We start from the raw sequence: 19,324 nt of genomic DNA, 5'->3' as shown, positions 1-19,324 counted from the left end.
GGCCAATATTGCTTCTTACAGCACAGTGTGAAAGTTAGAGCTCTTGTCTTAATTACCATGAAAGGATTCCTTGTGCTTAAAAGGTTTATGGCTCCCTGGGGAAAATATAATGGTTGTGGGGAAGCAGAAGACTCTGGTTCATTCCTCAGATCACATCCATTTCTTCAATACTTTTTTATGGTGACTAGTCAAAGGCATTTTGATACCTGAAGCACAGAATCCTAAAGTCAATCCTTCCCACTAATAAAAATTTCCATTCTTTGGAAATAATTTGTGTTTCCTCTCCTGTGCAAGGGTAACACATATAGCTGCTTTTTAAAGGGGTTCAAGAGCAGCATGGCTATCCTTTCCCCCCATATTGATGGACCATTGCTACTGGGCCAGGAATAAAAGGGATTAAGCTGGACTTCAGGTGATAATGCACAAGCGGCCTTTTAGTATAACAGTTCTACATTCCAGCTTCTCTTCTTTCACCAACGCTATCTGCATTTTAAGCATACACTGATCACTGTGGTATCTGATCATCAGCACAAGATATCTTTGGCAGTCATGTACATTTATTAGAAATACCTCTGCAATACTTGATTAATGCAGCAGGTTTAGATTTCAGTTTCAGTATAAGTATGAAAGGGAATTGGATAATGTTGATATAGCATAGAAAATGCTTGTGTTTGAATATGAACAAACAAATTTATATGCTTGAGAACAGCTCGTGTTTATCAGTCAGCCCCAATTTCCTGTCTTTGTTCCTAGTAACTAACTGTCTCTGTTTTGTTGCTAAGGATGACTTGTTTTAATGTTTGTGTGAGTTGCTGGAGTTATAATTCTACAGGCTTAAGTTCCCTCCCTCAGGGTCTCCAGAAGTTAAATCTTGGAGAGGAATAGATGGCTGGATGCCTCTTGTCTAAAGTGCACACATGCCTATTTACCAATGTACAAGCATGAACACTAAGGCACCACACAGAGTATAGCTTTGCTGTTTAATAAACTGCAGGTGCTGAGCTGTTGATGATAGTCTTCTATCGTGCAATGATTATTTGTTTAGAGAACTTATACACTGCCTTTCCAATGCAGTTGCTTTGCTCAAGGCTGTGTACAATTAAAAATAAAATGATCCTACAAAAGAAACAAAGCAATATAAAAATGAAAACAGACTCAACAAATGCAAACCTACTTTTTAATTTTTTTATTTTAAAAAATCTGCCTGGTAATGTTTTTACCAAGTTAGTACAATTGCTAATTGAGAGCCAGTGACCATGCACATCTCTGTCTGGCTTTAGATTCACTCTACTAACCTTCATCCATCCCATAACCACCTTCAGAAATTTGGTTCAGGACATCAACAGCTTCCCTCGTATCAGAGAAAAAGGAGAAATTACGTTTCCTTAGAATTTCTTAATAAAAACAAACACCTAGCTTTTTTTAAAAAAAGTAAATAAAAAAAAAAAGCTATTATACACATTATAGTGAAGACACATTTATATGTGGAGTTACCTTATTTTTACAATTCCGTATTTGCTGTATCTCACTGATTTAGCCAAAGTATAATCAGATCATACAAGTAAAATGTATCTGAAATGTTCTATTAATATTTAAATGGTGTGACTTCTCTTAGTGTTGCCATCGTGAAGCACAAAGAGCCACAATATACCCATAATGAGGTCTTTTAAGTTTTACAGTGTGAGGTGAAAAGGTATGAGAGAAAAGCAATTAACTCTGAGAACAGATTCATTCTCCATCTGCATTTGCTCCTCAAAGCCACTTGGTGGCGCTTCAAGCTTAAGGTGTACCAACAAGTAAAGGCCTTGGGCAATTCCTGTAATTCAAGAGAAGCCCCAAACAAGATGCATTGATGTGGATTTCATCTTGTCTTGAGAAATGCTCTAAGAAGCGGGAAAGAGAAGATCTGACAGGTCGCAAAATACAGGCATCTCATCTGCTCTTAGCCTGTGGCTGGGATCTCAGTAGCACTGCATTCTGGAGCACATTCAGTCACCCTGGTTGAGTAGAGCTTACAGAAACTGTGGTTAAAAGGGGGGGAGCTAGGGTTCCACCCCCCAAAACACCTCTGACTACTCACCTAATTTTGCTACCACCTGTAGCTTACAGAAGCAAAAGGCAGAGGTTTTCACAAGGAGCAACTTTTTATTCAGCAGCCGCCTTTGACTACTTTTTACCCAGAAAGAATGGAAGAAAAATGTCACGTCATTCAGCCCTTCTCTCAGCTGGTGTCACAAAGCACATTGCAGTTTTCAGTGATAGAAAGCGGTAGAATTCCAGACTATATCTCTTCAAACAGTGTGGAGTCATCTTATTTATAGCCAACTATGTATGCGGTAGGGACGCAGGTGGCGCTGTGGGTTAAACAACAGAGCCTAGGAATTGCCGATCAGAAGGTCGGCGGTTCGAATCCCCGCGATGGGGTGAGCTCCCGTTGCTCGGTCCCAGCTCCTGCCAACCTGCTCTAGTTCACCAGAAGCGGCTTAGTCATGCTGACCACATGACCCAGAAGCTGTCTGCGGACAAACACCGGCTCCCTCGGCCAATAAAGCGAGATGAGCGCTGCAACTCCAGAGTCGGTTACGACTGGACCTAATGGTCAGGGGTCCCTTTACCTTTACTATGTATATGGTACTCTGAAAAAAAACAGGCATTTAACATTCCCATCTTTCCCAAGTTCAAGGTGGCTTACGAAAGTGACAAAATCACATTGGAACACAATATGAAAAACAAACAATTACCCAACAACTAGCTGCTGAAACTAAGTAAGAGCACAAGAAAAGCTCTGCTGGATCAGGCCAAAGCTCCACCTAGACCAGAATCCTGATCTCATTCTCATAGTAGCTAATTCCTATCAGGAATTAAGTGCAACAACACTCACACCAATTCACAGTAATTGGTATTACAGTCTCCAACAATGAAAGTGAAACATAGCCATCATGATAGCCTCATCCTCCGTGAATTTGAAAAATTATCCCAAAAGCTAGCAAAGAAGGGGGTGGCTATTGATATTTTGTTTTATTAACCACCTTCACCACCCTAAAGTTCCAGAGTAAATAACAGCATTTTAAAACACAACATTAAAAACGGTTTAAAATAAATTACCAATCAGAATAATAGGGTGGGTCCTTTACAACCTCTAGTTGTAAAGAGCTGCATCTTCAGATTACCACAAAAATTGTATAATTCCTCTCGGGGGGGGGGGGAATTGCAAAACTAGGAGGCTGCCAGAGAATGCTCTCTCCTGTGCCATCCCCCCCCCTCTGAGGGCAGTGGAAATAGCAAGAGGACCTCCTCTGTTGATCTTAACACCTAAAATGGTACAAATTAGGCCCAGAAATGAACTGCCAACCAATGCAGCTGTTTTAAAACTGAGTTTAGATGACTTCTAAATGAAAACCTAGCCAGTAATCTGCATTTTGGAACAGTTGAGGTTTCTAAATTGTCTTCAAGGGCAGCCCCACGTAGGACACATTGCAGCAACCCAGTCTGGGAGTTACATGGCATGAGTGGAGAGAGGTACCATCCCACAGCCTTTGAATTCCCTCTTCCACATGAGCCTGCTGGTAAATCCCCCATCATCTTTAGAAACCCTTCTCTGATTGTCCTTGGCTCTCTCAGAGATCAGGCAGCTGGCATCTGTGACGCTTGCTTTTATGTTTTGTGGCTTGTGATTCTTTTATGTTTTGTGGCTCACTCGACACCCACTCTTATGCCATTCCAATGTTAAGTAAACACAAAGGCCATTACCTCACTTTCCAAGGCCTTTTCGGATACTGTTTAAATATTTTTTACTTGATTTCTCTGACATTTACGTTTTTAGTGCTCTGCTGTTCATATCGTTTGATACATCATTTTATTTTTTAAAGAAACCTTTTGTATATGATAGCTAGCCATCCCAGGAGGAGCAGTTCTAAACAGTGTGGACCGATTTATTTAAAACAAACTGCTGTAAAGGCCCTGACAGAGCAGACCTGGCTAATACTTAGGAACATAGGAAGCTGCCTTATCAGAGCATTAGTGCCATCAAGCTCACTGTTTGTGCACTGACTGATAATAGCAGTGCAGGGTTTCAGATGGGGTCTGTTCCATCCCTACTTGGAGGTGCTGGGGTTCGAAACTGAGACAAAACAGATACTCTAGCATTGAGCATGCTCCTGTTTTAGTTGAAAATGGCTAGGCATAGTTTTTTTAAAAAAAAAAATATTATATGGATTTTAAGATGCCTTTGGCAAATCTTCATATGGAAAGGTAGCATGTAATTCTTGAACATAAATGTACTAAATATAATTTCCTATAGTAGAGATACTAAGGGTTGTTTTTAGATGGGAGTAGCAGGTGTGCAAATGTGAAAAATAATACAAATATAATATGAATATGAACATTCAATAACTAATCCCTGAAGTATTGCCTTGATGATTTTAAGTGTGTGTGGTAGTAACTGTGTTTTGATCATTTTGAAAGTGATTTGAAGATTTTAGCAATTTGTACAAAAAAACCCCCTCAGGTTTCTACCTATTGCGATAAGAGTATAAATAATTACTATTCCCAGAGGAGTCTAAAACTGGTATGTTTATTCACTGAAAACAGAAAGAGCAAGGTTGAGCAGGAGAATTCTTTCTTCTTCTTCTTCTGGTGAGCCACATTTAATGTTCCAGCAGTGAATTACAGCCTCCCTTCCCCACACCCTTGACTTTAACCTGTGAGAGTTTCTGCCTGAGAGAGGAGGAGGAGGAAGAAGATGGCTGGAGGAAAGTGAGGAGCTCCCCAACACTATTTGCAGGTGCTCTCAAGAGGCGGAAGAAGCCGAGAAGGGCAGAGAGGAGGACGACGAGAAGGAGGCCATTAGGCTAGTAGCCGTGTTTCCTCATGATCAACAGAAACTCCTGCTCGCTCACTTCCCCGTCTCCATTCAGGTCCGCTTCGGTGATCATTTCCTGCAGTTCCTCGTCCGTCAGCTTCTCCCCAATCTCGGAGGCGACGCGCTTGAGGTCTTTAAAGGCGATCTTGCCCCTTTCCGGGTCCTCGAACAGCTTGAAGGATTTCAGGATCTCCTCTTTGGGATCCGTTTCGGACATCTTCTTGGTCATCACGGAGTAAAACGCGTCGAAGCCGATCTTCCCCGAGCCTTCTTTATCCACTTCGCCCACGATCCTCTTGATCTCTTCTCTGGTGGGTTCAAAGCCCAGGGCCCGAATGGACACCTTCAGGTCTTTCACGTCGATGGTCCCGGTGCCGTCGGAATCCAGCAGGTCGAAGGCATCGCGCATCTGCTGCTTCTGAGCGGGGCTGAGCTCAAGCTTCGGGCCTTTCTTCTTCCTCTGGGACCACTTGCTCCTATAAGCCATCCTTCGGGGCCCTCAAGGCAGCGCCGTCCGGGCTCCCCAAGCCGTTCTGCCCGTTGCTACTGGCTGCTCGGAGGGAGAATGCTTCTGCCTATGGGGAGAAAACAGTTGAAGGTTGCCATGGCAGGGAGGATCATGGATGCCAGAGACCGGAAGTAGTAAAGGGACGGACTACATTTCCCAGCATGCTCCTCGAGGAGGCGGGGCAAGAATGAGCTGATCGCTGCTGTTGGAAGACATTTAACAGGAGAAGCCTGAGCCTTGGGCAAAAAAAGGTGAGCGAACCTGTCACGGAAGGTAGGAGCGGGGAACAACTTGTGCTGTTTGTTATGTTTTGTTATTTGGGAAATGAGGCAGAAAGTCAGCTGTTCTTCGGGGCCGCCAGCCTTCTAGGCCGTGCTTAGGGATGGCGCTTTGCTCTCAAAAAGTTGGAGGAGAAAAAATATTGTATTGTTATTTTTGTCCTTGCAGCTGTCAGGTTCTGTCTGTAATTGAGGGAATTGGGACCAGATATGTGTTGCTGGGAAGGCTCGCCCCCGATCCCCACCCCAAGAGTGTGTAATAATAGATGCCTAGTAATAATGGGTGGTTGTATACTGTTGTGTACTGGGAACAGGAAATCACTGGCGCTGAGGCTGGCTTTGCAAAGCTTATCTAAAAGCCCCCTGTGAGTGAGGATGGGGTGAGTGTAGATAAAAGTGTTTGGGAAGTTTTGAATTGCTTGTTTAGCTGTTCGCCAGGGGTGCGTGATGTCGCACTTGTCAGGTCACAACAGACGTCTAAGAAAGGAAATGACAGGTGCTGTTAAGTCCTAGGAAATAGCAATGGGATGGGCTGGAAAAAGTGGATTTTAACGGAGTACTGGTGTACGAGTGAATTCAGTGTATATCAGCAGTTACTTCAATAGTCTTTTAAAACCACTTGTTTGAACTTTCTGATCAGGCTGGCGAAAGTAAGGTGAAACGATTAACCCCCCCTCCGTCCAAATCTCTTTTATTTTAGCGCATGTTGCTAATGACACCTCTCATCCACTTTGAAGACGAAAGTACAAAATCTAAATGATATGATCCATTTAGGCTGCAATTCTGTGCATGCATATATGGGAGTAAGCTCCTCTGAACCCAGTGGCATGAGCGTAGCCAGGATTTTTTTTGGGGGGGGTTGCTTTTGTTAGTGGGGGCAGGACCTCAGTTTGCTATGTATTTTATTTTTATTGATTTAGGGGGGCAGCTGCCACTCTCTACCCCCCCCCACGCCCATGCCTAGTAGTACTTACTTCTGTGTCAGCATTGGGTTAGGAATCGTTAACCCCCCTAAGTATAATGATTTCGGAGCAAGCCCCTTTGACTTCTTTGTGGTCGTGCTTAAAAACATTCAGAAGGACAGGTCACGCGAGCTAAGTAATTGGGCCGTAATTGGGAGATGAACCTACACAAAACTTGAGCGAAAGGAGGGTAGTAAATACCCCTTTCCACGGCGCCTTTGGCACAACCCTTTACTCCCAATTCCATACTGTAACTGGGGTAAAAAATAGTTTATTATTCCCCGTTGATCTTTCCTCCCCTTGCTGTTCGTTGCCTCGCGTCTTTCATATTGTAAGCCTCTCGGGGCAGGGACCTGTCTTCTTTCCAAAGCTGACATTCTATAAATCAATAAAGATTAAACCGACAAGTTGTGTGCTGTAGAAGGGTGAAGCCGGGGCACTGTATGGATTGACGATCGAGGGTGGACTTTGGGTTTAGTTCACGTATTTTTTTTCCACCACCACGCCAGAGTGGAACCAAAATAGACAAGCCTCAAAACCACAGGAGTACGCCTTATTATTATTATTATTATTATTATTATTATTATTCATTCATTCACTTCGGGCTGTTTTATGAGGGAGCGAATACCGCCGCCTCCACGACCTCTTCACGAGGCGACCGAGGGGCGACTGGGGCCGCGGGGAGCCCATCTTCTCGCGGGCGGGCTGTGAGGGGAGCCGCAAAGGCCCGGCCTGGCTTTCCTGCCTCTCCGTGGCTGAAGGGGGCGGAGGCATCCGCGGCCCTCGCGTCCCCTCCGCCACCGCCTCCTTCGCCAGACCCCCGTTATGTCCTGCGTTCACTCGGTTACAGGGAACTCCTGGGCGAAGGGAAGAAGCGGCGGCGGCGGCGGCAGCGCGATTCCGGCGGCCGACGCGACAAGGGGCCCATCGGAGGGAAGAGGCGGGACATGGCGGAGACGGAGGAGAGAGGCGGCGGCGGCGGCGGCTCGCTGCACGAGACGCGCTTCGAGGCGGCCGTCAAGGTGATCCAGAGCCTGCCCAAAAACGGTGAGTGAAGCCCGGGAGGAGCGAGGAGACGGTTCGAGGGCCAGGGACCGGGAAGGTGGGGCCGCGAAGGCGACAGAGAACCCGAGGAGAGGGTGGGAAGCGCCGCCTCATTTCTGTGCCTCTTGGCGGGGCGAGGAGAAGGGTCCCCCGGAATTGGGGTTTTTCTCCATCCCAGCCACGCCACACCCACAGGAGCCGCTGCGAAAGACCTGCATCTTTTCTCTCCCTCCGCCACCCCCTGCCTTCTCCTCCTCCTGCCAACCAGCTCTATTATGAATTCACTAGCCAATCTTGAAAATTTGCCATTTAAAAGAGGGTCAAATTTAAGATTGTCAGATTTAAAAGACGGTTAAAACTGTTTGGAAAAACTGGCACAATATATTGGGGAATGGCCTATCCTGGCAAAAGCATTTCTTTAGCAAGAACTCTAGTGCTCCTGGCTTTTTTTTCCTACCTAGGCAACCATTTTAACTTGTTTACCTTATTATTTGGAGGATTTGTATTCCGGCCCTTGGGCAAGCTAACTGGCAGAACAGCTAGCATAAGATTTCTCTAAAAGTCTTTATGGTACAGTAGTTGGTTATTTAAAAGCAGCAGGGGGAAGAACCTGTAGTCGGATAAAAAGGCATGCATGCAATACCAAGAATCTAAAAGCAGGGAAGGTTGTCCCTTAGCACTGGTAAGGAGCAGTTGGAGCCAGGCAAACATCTCTGGAAAGTACATTCTGGCTAGCGCAACTCAGAAGGCCTTATCATAGGCCTCTTCCTACCTTGCCTTCTAAAGGTATCAGGCAAATTTTAATGGCCTGTTAGGTTGCTGAGGGAATAGGTGGTCCTTGCAGTTCTATACATCTGTACTCTGAAGCCAAATTTGAGTACTTATACACACTTATGTGTATATAGAACTGCTGCCTTGATGCTCTTTGTGCATATTAAGTTCCATACAAAATTGTTCCTCTCCCCAAAATGAAACATTCTGCAATCTCTGTGTGTGATCCTGATACGTAGTTTAATATTTACTTTTTTTATATATACATATTTATTAAATTTTTTTGACTACAAATGCATAAATAATAAACAACATTACTTATATCATAACATAATTTCGTCACTTCTTTGGACTCCCTCACGTCTCCCGCTCGCACTTACATCGTTACAAAAAATTTTTCCAAGCAAATTACCCACTTGTTTGCAATCTTATCTCCGCTCATTTAAATAAAATCTAGCAATTCTCCAAAAAGTTTGTATTTTCCTTAATCTGACTTATCGTCAAATTCAGATCTAATTCAGTGGTGGGCAATTATTTATGATCTAGCATCCTTCTTAACATTCAACCAAATTACAATATTTTTGTAAATAAATCTTAAATTTCCTCCAGTCTTCCTCAACCCTCTCCTCTCCCAGGTCTCGGATTCTACCAGTCATCTTGGCCAGTTGCATATAGTCCATCAGCTGCATCTGCCACTCTTCCAGTGTGGGTAGATCTTGAGTTTTCCAGCTCTTAGCGATGAGTATCCTTGCTGCCGTTGTTGCATACATAAAAAATGTTTGGTCCTTCTTTAGCACCTTCTGGCCGACAATACCCAGAAGGAAGGCCTCTGGTTTCTTAGTGAAGGTATACTTAAATACCTTTTTCAACTCATTATATATCATTTCCCAGAAGGCCTTCACTTTAGGGCAGGTCCACCAGAGGTGAAAGAATGTTCCTTCATGTTCTTTACATTTCCAACATTTATTATCAGACAAATGGTATATTTTGGCAAGTTTAACTGGGGTCATGTACCATCTATATATCATTTTCATTACATTTTCCTTCAGAGCATTACATGCAGTGAAGTTCAGCCCAGTGGTCCACAACCTTTCCCAGTCCTCAAACATAATATTATACCCAATGTCCTGAGCCCACTTTATCATAACCAATTTAACCATTTCGTCTTGTGTATTCCATTTTAACAGCAAGTTATACATTCTTGATAATACCTTAGTCTTTGGTTCTAACAATTCTGTTTCCAACTTCGATTTCTCCACCTGGAACCGTACCTTTTTATCATTTTTAAAGACTTCTTTAATCTGAGCGTAATGTAACCAGTCTTGCACTTTATCCTTCATTTTTTCCAAACTCTGCAATTTCCAATTGTCTCCATCTTTTTCTAATATTTCCCAATATTTTGGCCATTTGGCCTCCATATTGGGTCTTTTTCGGGCCTTAGCTTCCAGAGGTGAAAGCCACCTCGGAGTTTTGTTTTCCAATAAGTCTTTGTATTTTGTCCAGACATTAAATACTGCTTTCCTGACAATATGGTTCTTAAAGACCTTATTGATCTTAACCTTATCATACCATAAGTATGCATGCCAACCAAAAGTGGTGTTAAAACCTTCCAAGTCCAGTACATCAGTGTCTTTGAGAAGTAGCCAGTCTTTTAGCCAGCAGAAAGCTGCGGCTTCATAGTACAGCCTTAAGTCTGGCAGGGCAAAGCCCCCTCTTTCTTTCACATCAGTTAGTATCTTAAACTTAATTCTGGGCTTTTTGCCCTGCCAGACAAATTTAGATATATCTCTCTGCCACTTCCGGAAGCACTCCGTCTTGTCCACAATCTGCAATGTTTGGAACAAAAACAACATCTTTGGCAATACATTCATCTTAACAGCAGCAATTCGGCCTAACAAGGAAAGCTTCAATTTTGTCCAACTATCCAAGTCTCTCTTAATTTCAGACCAACATTTTTCATAGTTATCCTTAAATAGACTCAGATTCTTTGCTGTTATATTTACCCCTAGGTACTTTACTTTTTTAACCACAGTTAGTTCTGTTTCTCTCTGAAACCGTTCCGACTCTGTATCTGTCAGATTTTTTCCCAGCACCTTAGTTTTCTGTTTATTTAGTTTGAATCCCGCCACCCGACCAAAATCTTGAATCAATTGTAATACTCTTATTGTACTAGATTCTGGCTCCTGCAGGGTCAGAACTAGGTCATCTGCAAAAGCTTTAAGTTTATATTGTTTCGCTCCGACCTGAATCCCTTCCACCAACCGGTCCCCTCTAATCATATTCAAGAGCACCTCCAGAACCGATATAAATAGCAAAGGGGAAATCGGGCAGCCTTGTCGTGTTCCTTTTTCAATTTTAAACTCTTCTGTAACCACATTGTTTACTATCAATTTAGCCTTTTGTTCTGAATATATTGCATCAATCCCATTCTCAAAACCCCGACCCACCCCCATTTCTTTTAAGTTTCCCTTCATAAATTTCCAAGAGATATTATCAAAGGCTTTCTCCGCATCTATGAAAATTAGCATTGCTTTTGTATTTATGTCTGTTTGCAAAAGTTCCAAGATGTCAATAATGTTCCTTGTATTAGCAAACATGTGTCTACCTGGGAGAAAGCCTGCCTGGTCTTTGTGAATTACTTCATTTAAAACTTTAAGTCTACTTGCCAGGACATCTGCCGTAGTTTAATATTTACAATGAAAAGTTGATAAACTTAAATTGAGAGCAGAACTAAAAATAGTATGTCCAAAAAGAAAAGCTTCCATCTCTATTTAAGAGAGCCAAATACTCAGCCAACTCTGCTCCAGAGGTTTTTTTTTAATGCCTTCACCTATTTTCTTTTTTAAAATCAACCATGTTATCCCAAGCACTGCAAGCAAGGAGGGATTTGCCTTGAGCGTGTTATGTTCATACTTGATTTTGCGTTGGTAACAGCTTGTGGGTGTAAATGGTGTGGTTTTCAAATCCCTTCTCTTTCCCACCCCACCCTTCTGTGAAATTGGTGGAGTCGCATAGCACTGGAAAACTTAAGCTGCATTCGCTTCATACTTAAGAATGGTGTGAACATTTGAGACAGCCGTTGCACATGTGCAGATGACAGTTTCATGAATAGGAACTTGGGGGATGGGGTTGCAGGGATGGGGAAATCAAAATGGCCATGCACACATTGAGTCAATACAACCTGCTCTAATGTTAACAACACTATGCAAATGTGGCCTGAAGCACAGTGGGATGAAATGACCTCACTGTGTTTTAAGTCACCAATATGAACATACCCATAATATTAGAAAATGAGAGGTGTCCTTCATAGTGTGCACGTTACAAATACTTTTCTGTCTCACTTTAGTAACAGAATCTTTAAAAAAAAATGTATCAATCTAAAATTTTGAGCTTGTGCAAGTTCCATTCTAAGAGCTAAGGATTGGCTGGTGGTCAGGCACACCAACCATGTATAAAGTAGTAGCATAAGCAGTCAATAAATCTTCTCCTTACCTGGTTTTCAGTAGGGCAGATAGTATTGGGGTAGCCATGGGAGCAGGGCCTATGATAGAAACTGCTTGAAGCAGTTTGACTGGAATAACCTAACTATCGATTTAGGTAACCATAGTGGGGTAAAATGACTTTGGGGTTTTTTGTCACAGGAGGATCTGCTGTGGTATTTTAATCCTTGACAGGGTTTTGAATTTCTATAGCTTTTTTCCCAGTACTACAATATGTCTTCAACACAGGATGTATGTGAGCTGCACCACAGTAGGGACAATTCTACCATTAAGCTAGCATGAAAAGTATCAGCAGTCATGTTTTTTCTGTTTGTTTGGATGCATTACTTTCATTAATAGGAGAATCATCAACAGGGATGATATCATTACTTGAAATATAAAGGTGGCTATGTTCCTTTACACAAGTATACTTTACTCACTAGAGTATCCTTTCTGATTATAGAATGAAAATAAACATAGACCGAAGGTGCAATTATTTGATTTTTTTAAAATCAGAAATTGGTGTGCATAAAGTCTTGAGTTTAGTCCTTGTTATGGGTGTACTTAGTTCCCAGTAGCCTGGTACTGTAAGTCATGCAGTCATATTCTATTTATTTTGGACTGGATCTTTAACTTTGAACTGGAAGCCTTAACTTAAGTTAGTTGAACTTTGGTCTCATTGAATTCAGTGCGAACAATAAGTCATGGTTTAAGTTATGGCCCCTTGATTTCAATAGAACTTCAGTTAAATTAACCAAGTGTGAATCTAATCCTTTGAGTTGGTACAGAAATTAGGTGTTTAAAAATATCTGTCATTTATGGTGTTTCTCACTCTAAGATTATTTTCTCCAGGTTCATTCCAGCCAACAAATGAAATGATGCTCAAGTTCTATAGCTTTTATAAGCAAGCAACTCAAGGACCCTGCAGTAGTCCAAGACCTGGATTCTGGGATCCTATTGGTAGATACAAATGGTAAATATGATATGCAAGAGGTGTTTTAAGTTTGTATGTACACAAGCCCTACTGTAGTGGGGGGCACCAGGAAGGATGAATTACTAACTACTTTTTTTTTTCATGGGACACTGCTACAACTCACTGGTAGACCAAAGGGTTTGCATGCAGAACATCCAGGTTCATTTTCCTACATCTCTAGGTAGGACTGGGAAAGACATCTCAAACTCCAAAGGGCCACAGCCAATCATGGTAGACAGTATTGAGCTAGATGGACCAGTAGTGTGACACTGTATAAGGCAGCTTCCTGTGACAACTTGCATATGGAGAAAAGCCTTAGTTATAAAGAATATAAATGTGCACCAGATCACTGGTAGTAGGGGATGTTCTCAGCCTCTCTTTTTAAAAAACCAAGGCCTGGTATCATTTCTGATATTTATGTTCCAGGTATTTTACCTTTGTTATCTGGGGAATTCACATGTGCTTCCTGCTCTGCCTAGCACGCCATGATTACCTGAGCACTGCCACCTTCCCAGCTATTTCTGTTTAAAATGTACCTAGTTCAGGAAAGAACTCAGTAGCTGTGAGGGTGCAGGCAAGATTAAGATAGAGATAATAATTGCGCAAAGAGACTTTCGGTACAGAAAATGTTTTTTCTGAATCTTGAAGAAGGTTCATTGACAATTGTCTACCAGCAGCCTGCAAACTGACTTTTAGCAGACTGTCTCTGCTCCTCATGCTGGTCTCCCACTATTGGGAAATATCTTAATAAAGATGGTGGCAATGTACATGTAAAATTGGTAGTCAGCTGATGAAGTGCAGTGTTGCCCCCATTCTTGTGCAGCATATGTTGGAGGTGGAGGTAGCCGGGTTAGACTCTGCAGTTTGGCTCTCCCTAACAGAGACATTGTTGCCTGTAAGCACATGTAATAATTTCTCTCAGTTTACAGAGGTTTCTTGTCAAACAGGTTCTGCATGTTTTTGAAGCTCAAGCATTTTTACCCATTAGCTATAATAGGGCAGAAATAAAAAATATATGTAAGAGGAATCTGTATTTTTTTAGTGACTTTTGTGAAGTATTATAGAGCTATACACACCTCAGTAAAAAACAACGACAAAAGGGTTGATATTTGTTTTTTAGTTGCTGTTATTCTCAGTGCAACCCTCCAGAGGTGTTCTTTTTAAAAAACTTGTGTTATAATTGATATCCACAGCAGATTAGCAAAGTACACTTTTTATTCAGGCAAAGGTTAAATCAAATTAAGTGTTCATTCTTGTCTTTGGAAAGGGGAAATAATAATAAAGAAAATAATAACAACAACAATCATAATACCAGGAAGTAAGGTATTGTGGGAAGAGTGCTGCATGGAGACAATGCAATCTTGCTAACTAACATTTCTCTTAATTTTTTTTTTTTAAGCTTCAGGAAATCACTTGCAGGGTTATTTGGCTATTTTAAGAAGTAAACAAAACAAAACCCCAAATTCTAAAACTGTATTTTTGGGGGGGAGCCAAAATAAGTCAGAGGAGTGTGTCATAGGTCCTTGATACACCTGGAAGGTTTCTGTGACGCTTGTGCAGCTATAGTGTACAGGAGAATAGGAAAATGCAGTTTGAGGCAGGGAATAGGTATTGGGCAATTGCATTTTTGCAGCAGCAGCAGTGTTTTTTGCTCCAGACCTGGATAATTGTGTCCATCCTCCCCCCGTGACTGCAGTGCTGTCTGTGACTTTCCCACACAGATATTTGACTATGCACACAATAGACAAACTCATTTGAAAAGGCCATCTGGGTTATTGGATCCAGCTATTTATTTACTTGTTTCAGTTTTATATCTTTGACTTACCTGTTTCTCAAGTCTATTGCAAAGAGTTAGTACAAGTTATATATTCTGCAAAATGTTGTGCATTTTGAACTGGGCACGCAAGCTGAGTATAAATTACTCATAACTGTGGCCTACCGTCAGACAAAAAGTGAGAAGGAAAAGATGGAAATGAGGCCATTTATTAAATATTAAAAAGCACATTGTTTGAAGACTGAGAAACCAAGCCTATGTTAAATCTCAATCTCAGAATTTGTGTTACTCTACAGACAATGAGCACATATTTATGTACACAAAATTAGATAGATTGTAGCGAGTTCTGTCTTTGCAGAATCAAGGGCTCAGTAAGAATGAGCCTATTGAATCTTACAGGAATTATAATTTTAAATGTCTTGAGGATATTTGTGATATTTATTGTAGGGATGCATGGAGCGCTTTAGGTGATATGCCCAAAGAAGATGCTATGATTGCCTATGTTGAAGAAATGAAAAAGGTAAGAGTTGCTAGGTATGTTGAAGAAAGCAAATATTCCACAATAATTTCATTTCTAGGCACATGAAACTTGATTAGCTTCTAGCCAAGCTTCAAAAGGAATTGCTGCAAATTATTTGATGGACTTTACCCTAGGCAGCCTAGCTGTCAAAATGCTGAGAGCTTTAGGGATATTGCTGCCATGAAAGAGAAGTGAGCAATGCTTATGCAGTGCATTATGGAAGTTTATGGTAAGCAGCCTGCAGTGAATCACTGGAACTGGAGCTAATTCACAGCAAAAACAGAGATGGAAAGAGGCAATGGGCTGTGCAGGCTCTTTTAAAAACGCTTGTACTATAATATCAGTTGGAAGAGTTTCAGCTCTTCTGAGTATTTGTTAAAAGGAATGCATTACAAGAGTGCTAGATGACTCAAAACTGAAACATGCAAAAAGCTAAACCTTGGGTACTTGTATACAGCTTGCACCAAGATTTCCATTTTGGTGTGTATTTTCGATTATGTGGGGTTAGGATAGATGGCAATATTCTTTATATATTGGAAATCAATAGAACTATCTATCTGTCGATCTATAAATACTTCATAATAGCTAACAAAAATGAAAACATTGAAAACCTGCTTAGAGTACAAAGTCAGAATTTAATATTTATTCTAATATTATAGTGAACAGTAAACCTTAGTGTTAAGGCCATTGGAGGGTGTAGGAAGGTTAACAGAGATGGCAGTCCTCATATGGGGTGAAGGTGCTGGATTGAGGACATAAGGAAAGGAAATTTCTGATGGGGAGAAAGAAGAGAGCAGAAAGCACGGGGAGAGCATGTGTAGGATAGGAGAAGGAAGGAAGCGCCCATGAGCGATGAAGGGGTGCCCAGAAGAGGTGCTGCAACAGCCTGGCAAAGGATCTAGCTTGAGGCTGATGGAAGCTCATCAGTGAGATACTCATCAGAGGAGATTGCGGTGTGGATTACCCAGAGTCTTGAATGTTGAGGTGTTGGCAAATTCTGATTCATTTTGAGATTTGCATGGGAGCTTTAAATATTCTTTAGGGCACTGTGCAGTTTATATTTAACTTCAACATGTAATTTGGTAGTATCCCAAAGCACATAATAAAAAGAAAATATACACACTGTTGTTGTTTTTTGCCATGGCAAATGTATTACTATTTCTTCGTATCTGAATCATGTCATCCACTTACTTTTGGTAATCAGTATTGCTACTCTGAAGTAAGTAGGCTGGGTATTGGAGTAAGCTGGTTAGAATAGAAATTGAGTAGGCTTGAGCCCAAAATGAAAAGAAACATATTATACTTAAACTAGGATTAATCTAATACCACATGTGTTGAAGGAGCGTCTGATGAAATCGTTCCAGTTAATGTGTTAAATGTTTCCAAATTATTGTTGCTACAATATTATATATTGCCTAATGTTTTCTTTTGGGAAAGCATCTTTCATGCATAGATTTAACAGGTTTAAGCAAGATAAACCTGAACCTCTGCCTTCCTTTCTGAGAGTAGTAGATAATAGAATGGAAGACAGCAAGAAAATATATCAGAATACTCTTATCTGCTGATGAAATTAGCTTCTCTGTATTTCCTGTACTGCCTGTTTTGTGGCGTCTTTATTCTGATAAATGTATTCATTTTGTAAAGGAGTTATAAATTATGAAAGAATATGCTAAGAAAGTGTTGTAATATTTTTATTCTCAAACAAAATCTGCTTTTGGCACAAAACCATGTGCAAAGTTACTTGAAAGTAAGTCCTACATTTGGTGGAACTTGCTTGTGAGTAAACAAGGATGGAATCTGGTATTTAAATTGTTTAACATGTTTGAGCCTAGAAGTTTTTTGGATAAGCTCATTGCTGCAGTGGCAAACATGATTCGCCATGCAGAGTTATTGGGAGAAACAACAGGAGTTTTGTTGTAGTAGTATTGCCTTTCTCATTTTCTTCAAAGGAAATTTATTTTAAAAATTATGAGTGTACCAGCAATCTGCATTCTCTCTTAGTATTCATATGCTTTACACAAACACATAAAAATGACAAATCAAGCCTGTTTATATTTGTGAGATTGGGCTGAATATACATAAAGAGAGGCCGTGATATTTGATAATGATATTTATTTATTTAAGGATTTATAAACTGCTTCCCAATGAATGTTTCTAAAGTAGTGCAATGTAGAAATACCGAAAGAACAACACATATAGTAAAAATTAAGTATACTTATCAATCTATAAAACACTATCTTAAAAACACTAAATTACAAGGTTCTGCATAGTATAAAGAATCAGTCTTCAGGGAAAGGCTTCTTAAATAGATACGTTTTCAAACAGCTGCCTAAAAGCTAAAATGCTAGTTGCTTGACTTAGTTCACTGGGAAGCTGATTCCATGGAGCTGCAATCAAAATACTAAATGTTTGGTTTGATGCCAGACATACCTATAGGGCATACAGAACAACACCCTATCAGAGCAGAGGAACAGACAGCTGTATAGGGCAAAGCAGTCCCTCAGGTAAAGTTGATGTTGCAATTAAAGGTTTTCAAAATCATCATCTTCTCTGGCGATCACTCGTAGCCGAGTAAGATTGCCTTCCATGAACTTAGTCTTCTTAACAGTGAGTCCACAAGTGACTGTGGAGGCCAATTCTGGATCCACACGTCATTCCACAGTGGGGGACATAGGTTTCCATGCGGGAGTTGATCGCAGTGAGGGTTTGCCGAACATGCCTTCCTCTTAGCATGTTTCTCCCTTTCATCCTGAGCATCTTCAAAGTCCACGATGCCTTTGGTAAGGCTCCAGTTGGAGCTTTTGCCAGCCAGTGTAGGTGGTGCAGGATTTTTTTATTTATTGTGATGCTGTGTTCTTGTGAAGTATTGCAATATTATTAACTGATAAGCAATTCATAAATGTTTTGTATTCCTACAGATTCTTGAAACTATGCCAATGACAGACAAGGTTGAAGAACTCCTACATGTAATAGGCCCATTCTATGAAATTGTTGAGGATAAAAAGAGCAGAGGATCTGGCATAATAGCAGGTTGGGATATAAACTCTACTTATCTTAATTAACTGCAGGTTATATTAAGCTATGGTTTTGCAATTTGTTCAGCTTCTGTGAATAATTTTAATGGTAATTGCACTAATTGTTGCGAAGCACCTCAGAGCCAGGAGCAAAAACACCTCTCTCCATTTTCCTGACATGCTCTAACTTCCATGCTCTAACTTCCATGCAAACGTGTTGCAAGTCTGACTTGCCACAGCTTTCATAATATTAAAACTCCTGCATGTCCTTAATTATTCCTGTTGGCTTAAGGGTTGGCTGGTTTCACATAAACCACAATGAAGGTTAACCTGTTTCTTGGTTTGGACACTTCAACAACCCATGGTTACGCAAACTGGAAGCAAAAGCTTCTGAGCTGGTGGAATGCACAAGGCCATGGTTCTGGGGCTCATTTACATCAGTGTTTAGTGTAGGGGGTGAGAAACCTAAGGCTTGTTGTTAGACTCAGAATTCCATAAATCCCAGCCAGCTTGGCCAGTGGCGATGGGGGAGTGTTGTTGTTTGTCTAAAACACACATATCAGTGATATGGAACCTTCGGCCCACATACCTAATGTGGACTGCCATGCCTTCCCATTTGGCTCCCAGTGCAATTTCAGCAAAGCCATGCCTACCTGCCCCACACCTTACCAGATGTGGGGCAGGTAAAGGTGGGACTTGGTCAAAAGGGCAGTGCCTGCAAAAGCCTTTGCATAGTCGTTTTCCCCAAGGACCCAACAACCAGCAGATTGTCAGACGTTTGGGAGCTGCTGCACAAAGCGCTTTGCAAACCCTGTGCTCAGCCAAGCTCTGTGCTCGACCTGCTTAGGAAGCACTGTAAAAGTGGCTCTGCAAGTTCTTTTTGCATTTCCCTCCCGAAAAGGGAGCAGGTTTTTCCCAAAGCACTTCCTCCAGGCCTTTGAATAGAAACTGCATTCTTGGCAGAGGGGAAGATGCTCCAGTCTTAGGAGCATTTCGCTCTCTGCAGAGACATCAAAGGGTCTCCATCTAGCCAACTGTAGCTGATCATCGGTGAAAAAGGGCCTCTTTGATTGGCACTGGAAGAACATCTTCAAATGCTGCGCTACAGTAACCTTTTAATTTTAACAGGCGTCTATTACT

At 41.4% G+C, this 19,324-nt stretch overlaps 1 protein-coding gene and 1 pseudogene across 4 annotated transcripts in view; one reads left to right on the top strand and one right to left on the bottom strand.

The window, feature by feature from the left end:
• Positions 1-4,554: 4,554 nt before the first annotated feature.
• On the bottom strand, positions 4,555-5,348 carry LOC307199954 (centrin-2 pseudogene; annotated as a pseudogene). Its single transcript has one exon. The product of its transcript is annotated as a centrin-2 pseudogene (transcript).
• Positions 5,349-5,486: 138 nt separating this feature from the next.
• ACBD5 (acyl-CoA binding domain containing 5) overlaps positions 5,487-19,324 on the top strand; it is a gene marked incomplete at its 3' end in the record, with an annotated part of 31,297 nt that continues 17,459 nt past the window's right edge. For 2 of the 3 annotated variants that reach the window (XM_079948139.1, XM_079948140.1), the window contains exons 1-5: positions 5,878-6,027; positions 7,460-7,656; positions 12,756-12,876; positions 15,098-15,170; positions 18,089-18,200. In XM_079948139.1, the coding sequence (XP_079804265.1) occupies positions 6,023-6,027; positions 7,460-7,656; positions 12,756-12,876; positions 15,098-15,170; positions 18,089-18,200 (508 nt within the window). In that variant the 5' untranslated portion in view covers positions 5,878-6,022. Of the gene's footprint in view, positions 5,621-5,877; positions 6,028-7,459; positions 7,657-12,755; positions 12,877-15,097; positions 15,171-18,088; positions 18,201-19,324 lie in introns of those variants that run through there. The other variant, XM_079948141.1, reaches the window with a different exon arrangement.

This window comes from Podarcis cretensis, assembly GCF_951804945.1.
Source record: "Podarcis cretensis genome assembly, chromosome: 12".
Lineage (NCBI taxonomy): Eukaryota > Metazoa > Chordata > Lepidosauria > Squamata > Lacertidae > Podarcis > Podarcis cretensis.
Note: the sequence above shows the minus strand (reverse complement) of the source record. Positions and strands in the feature narration are given on the sequence as shown.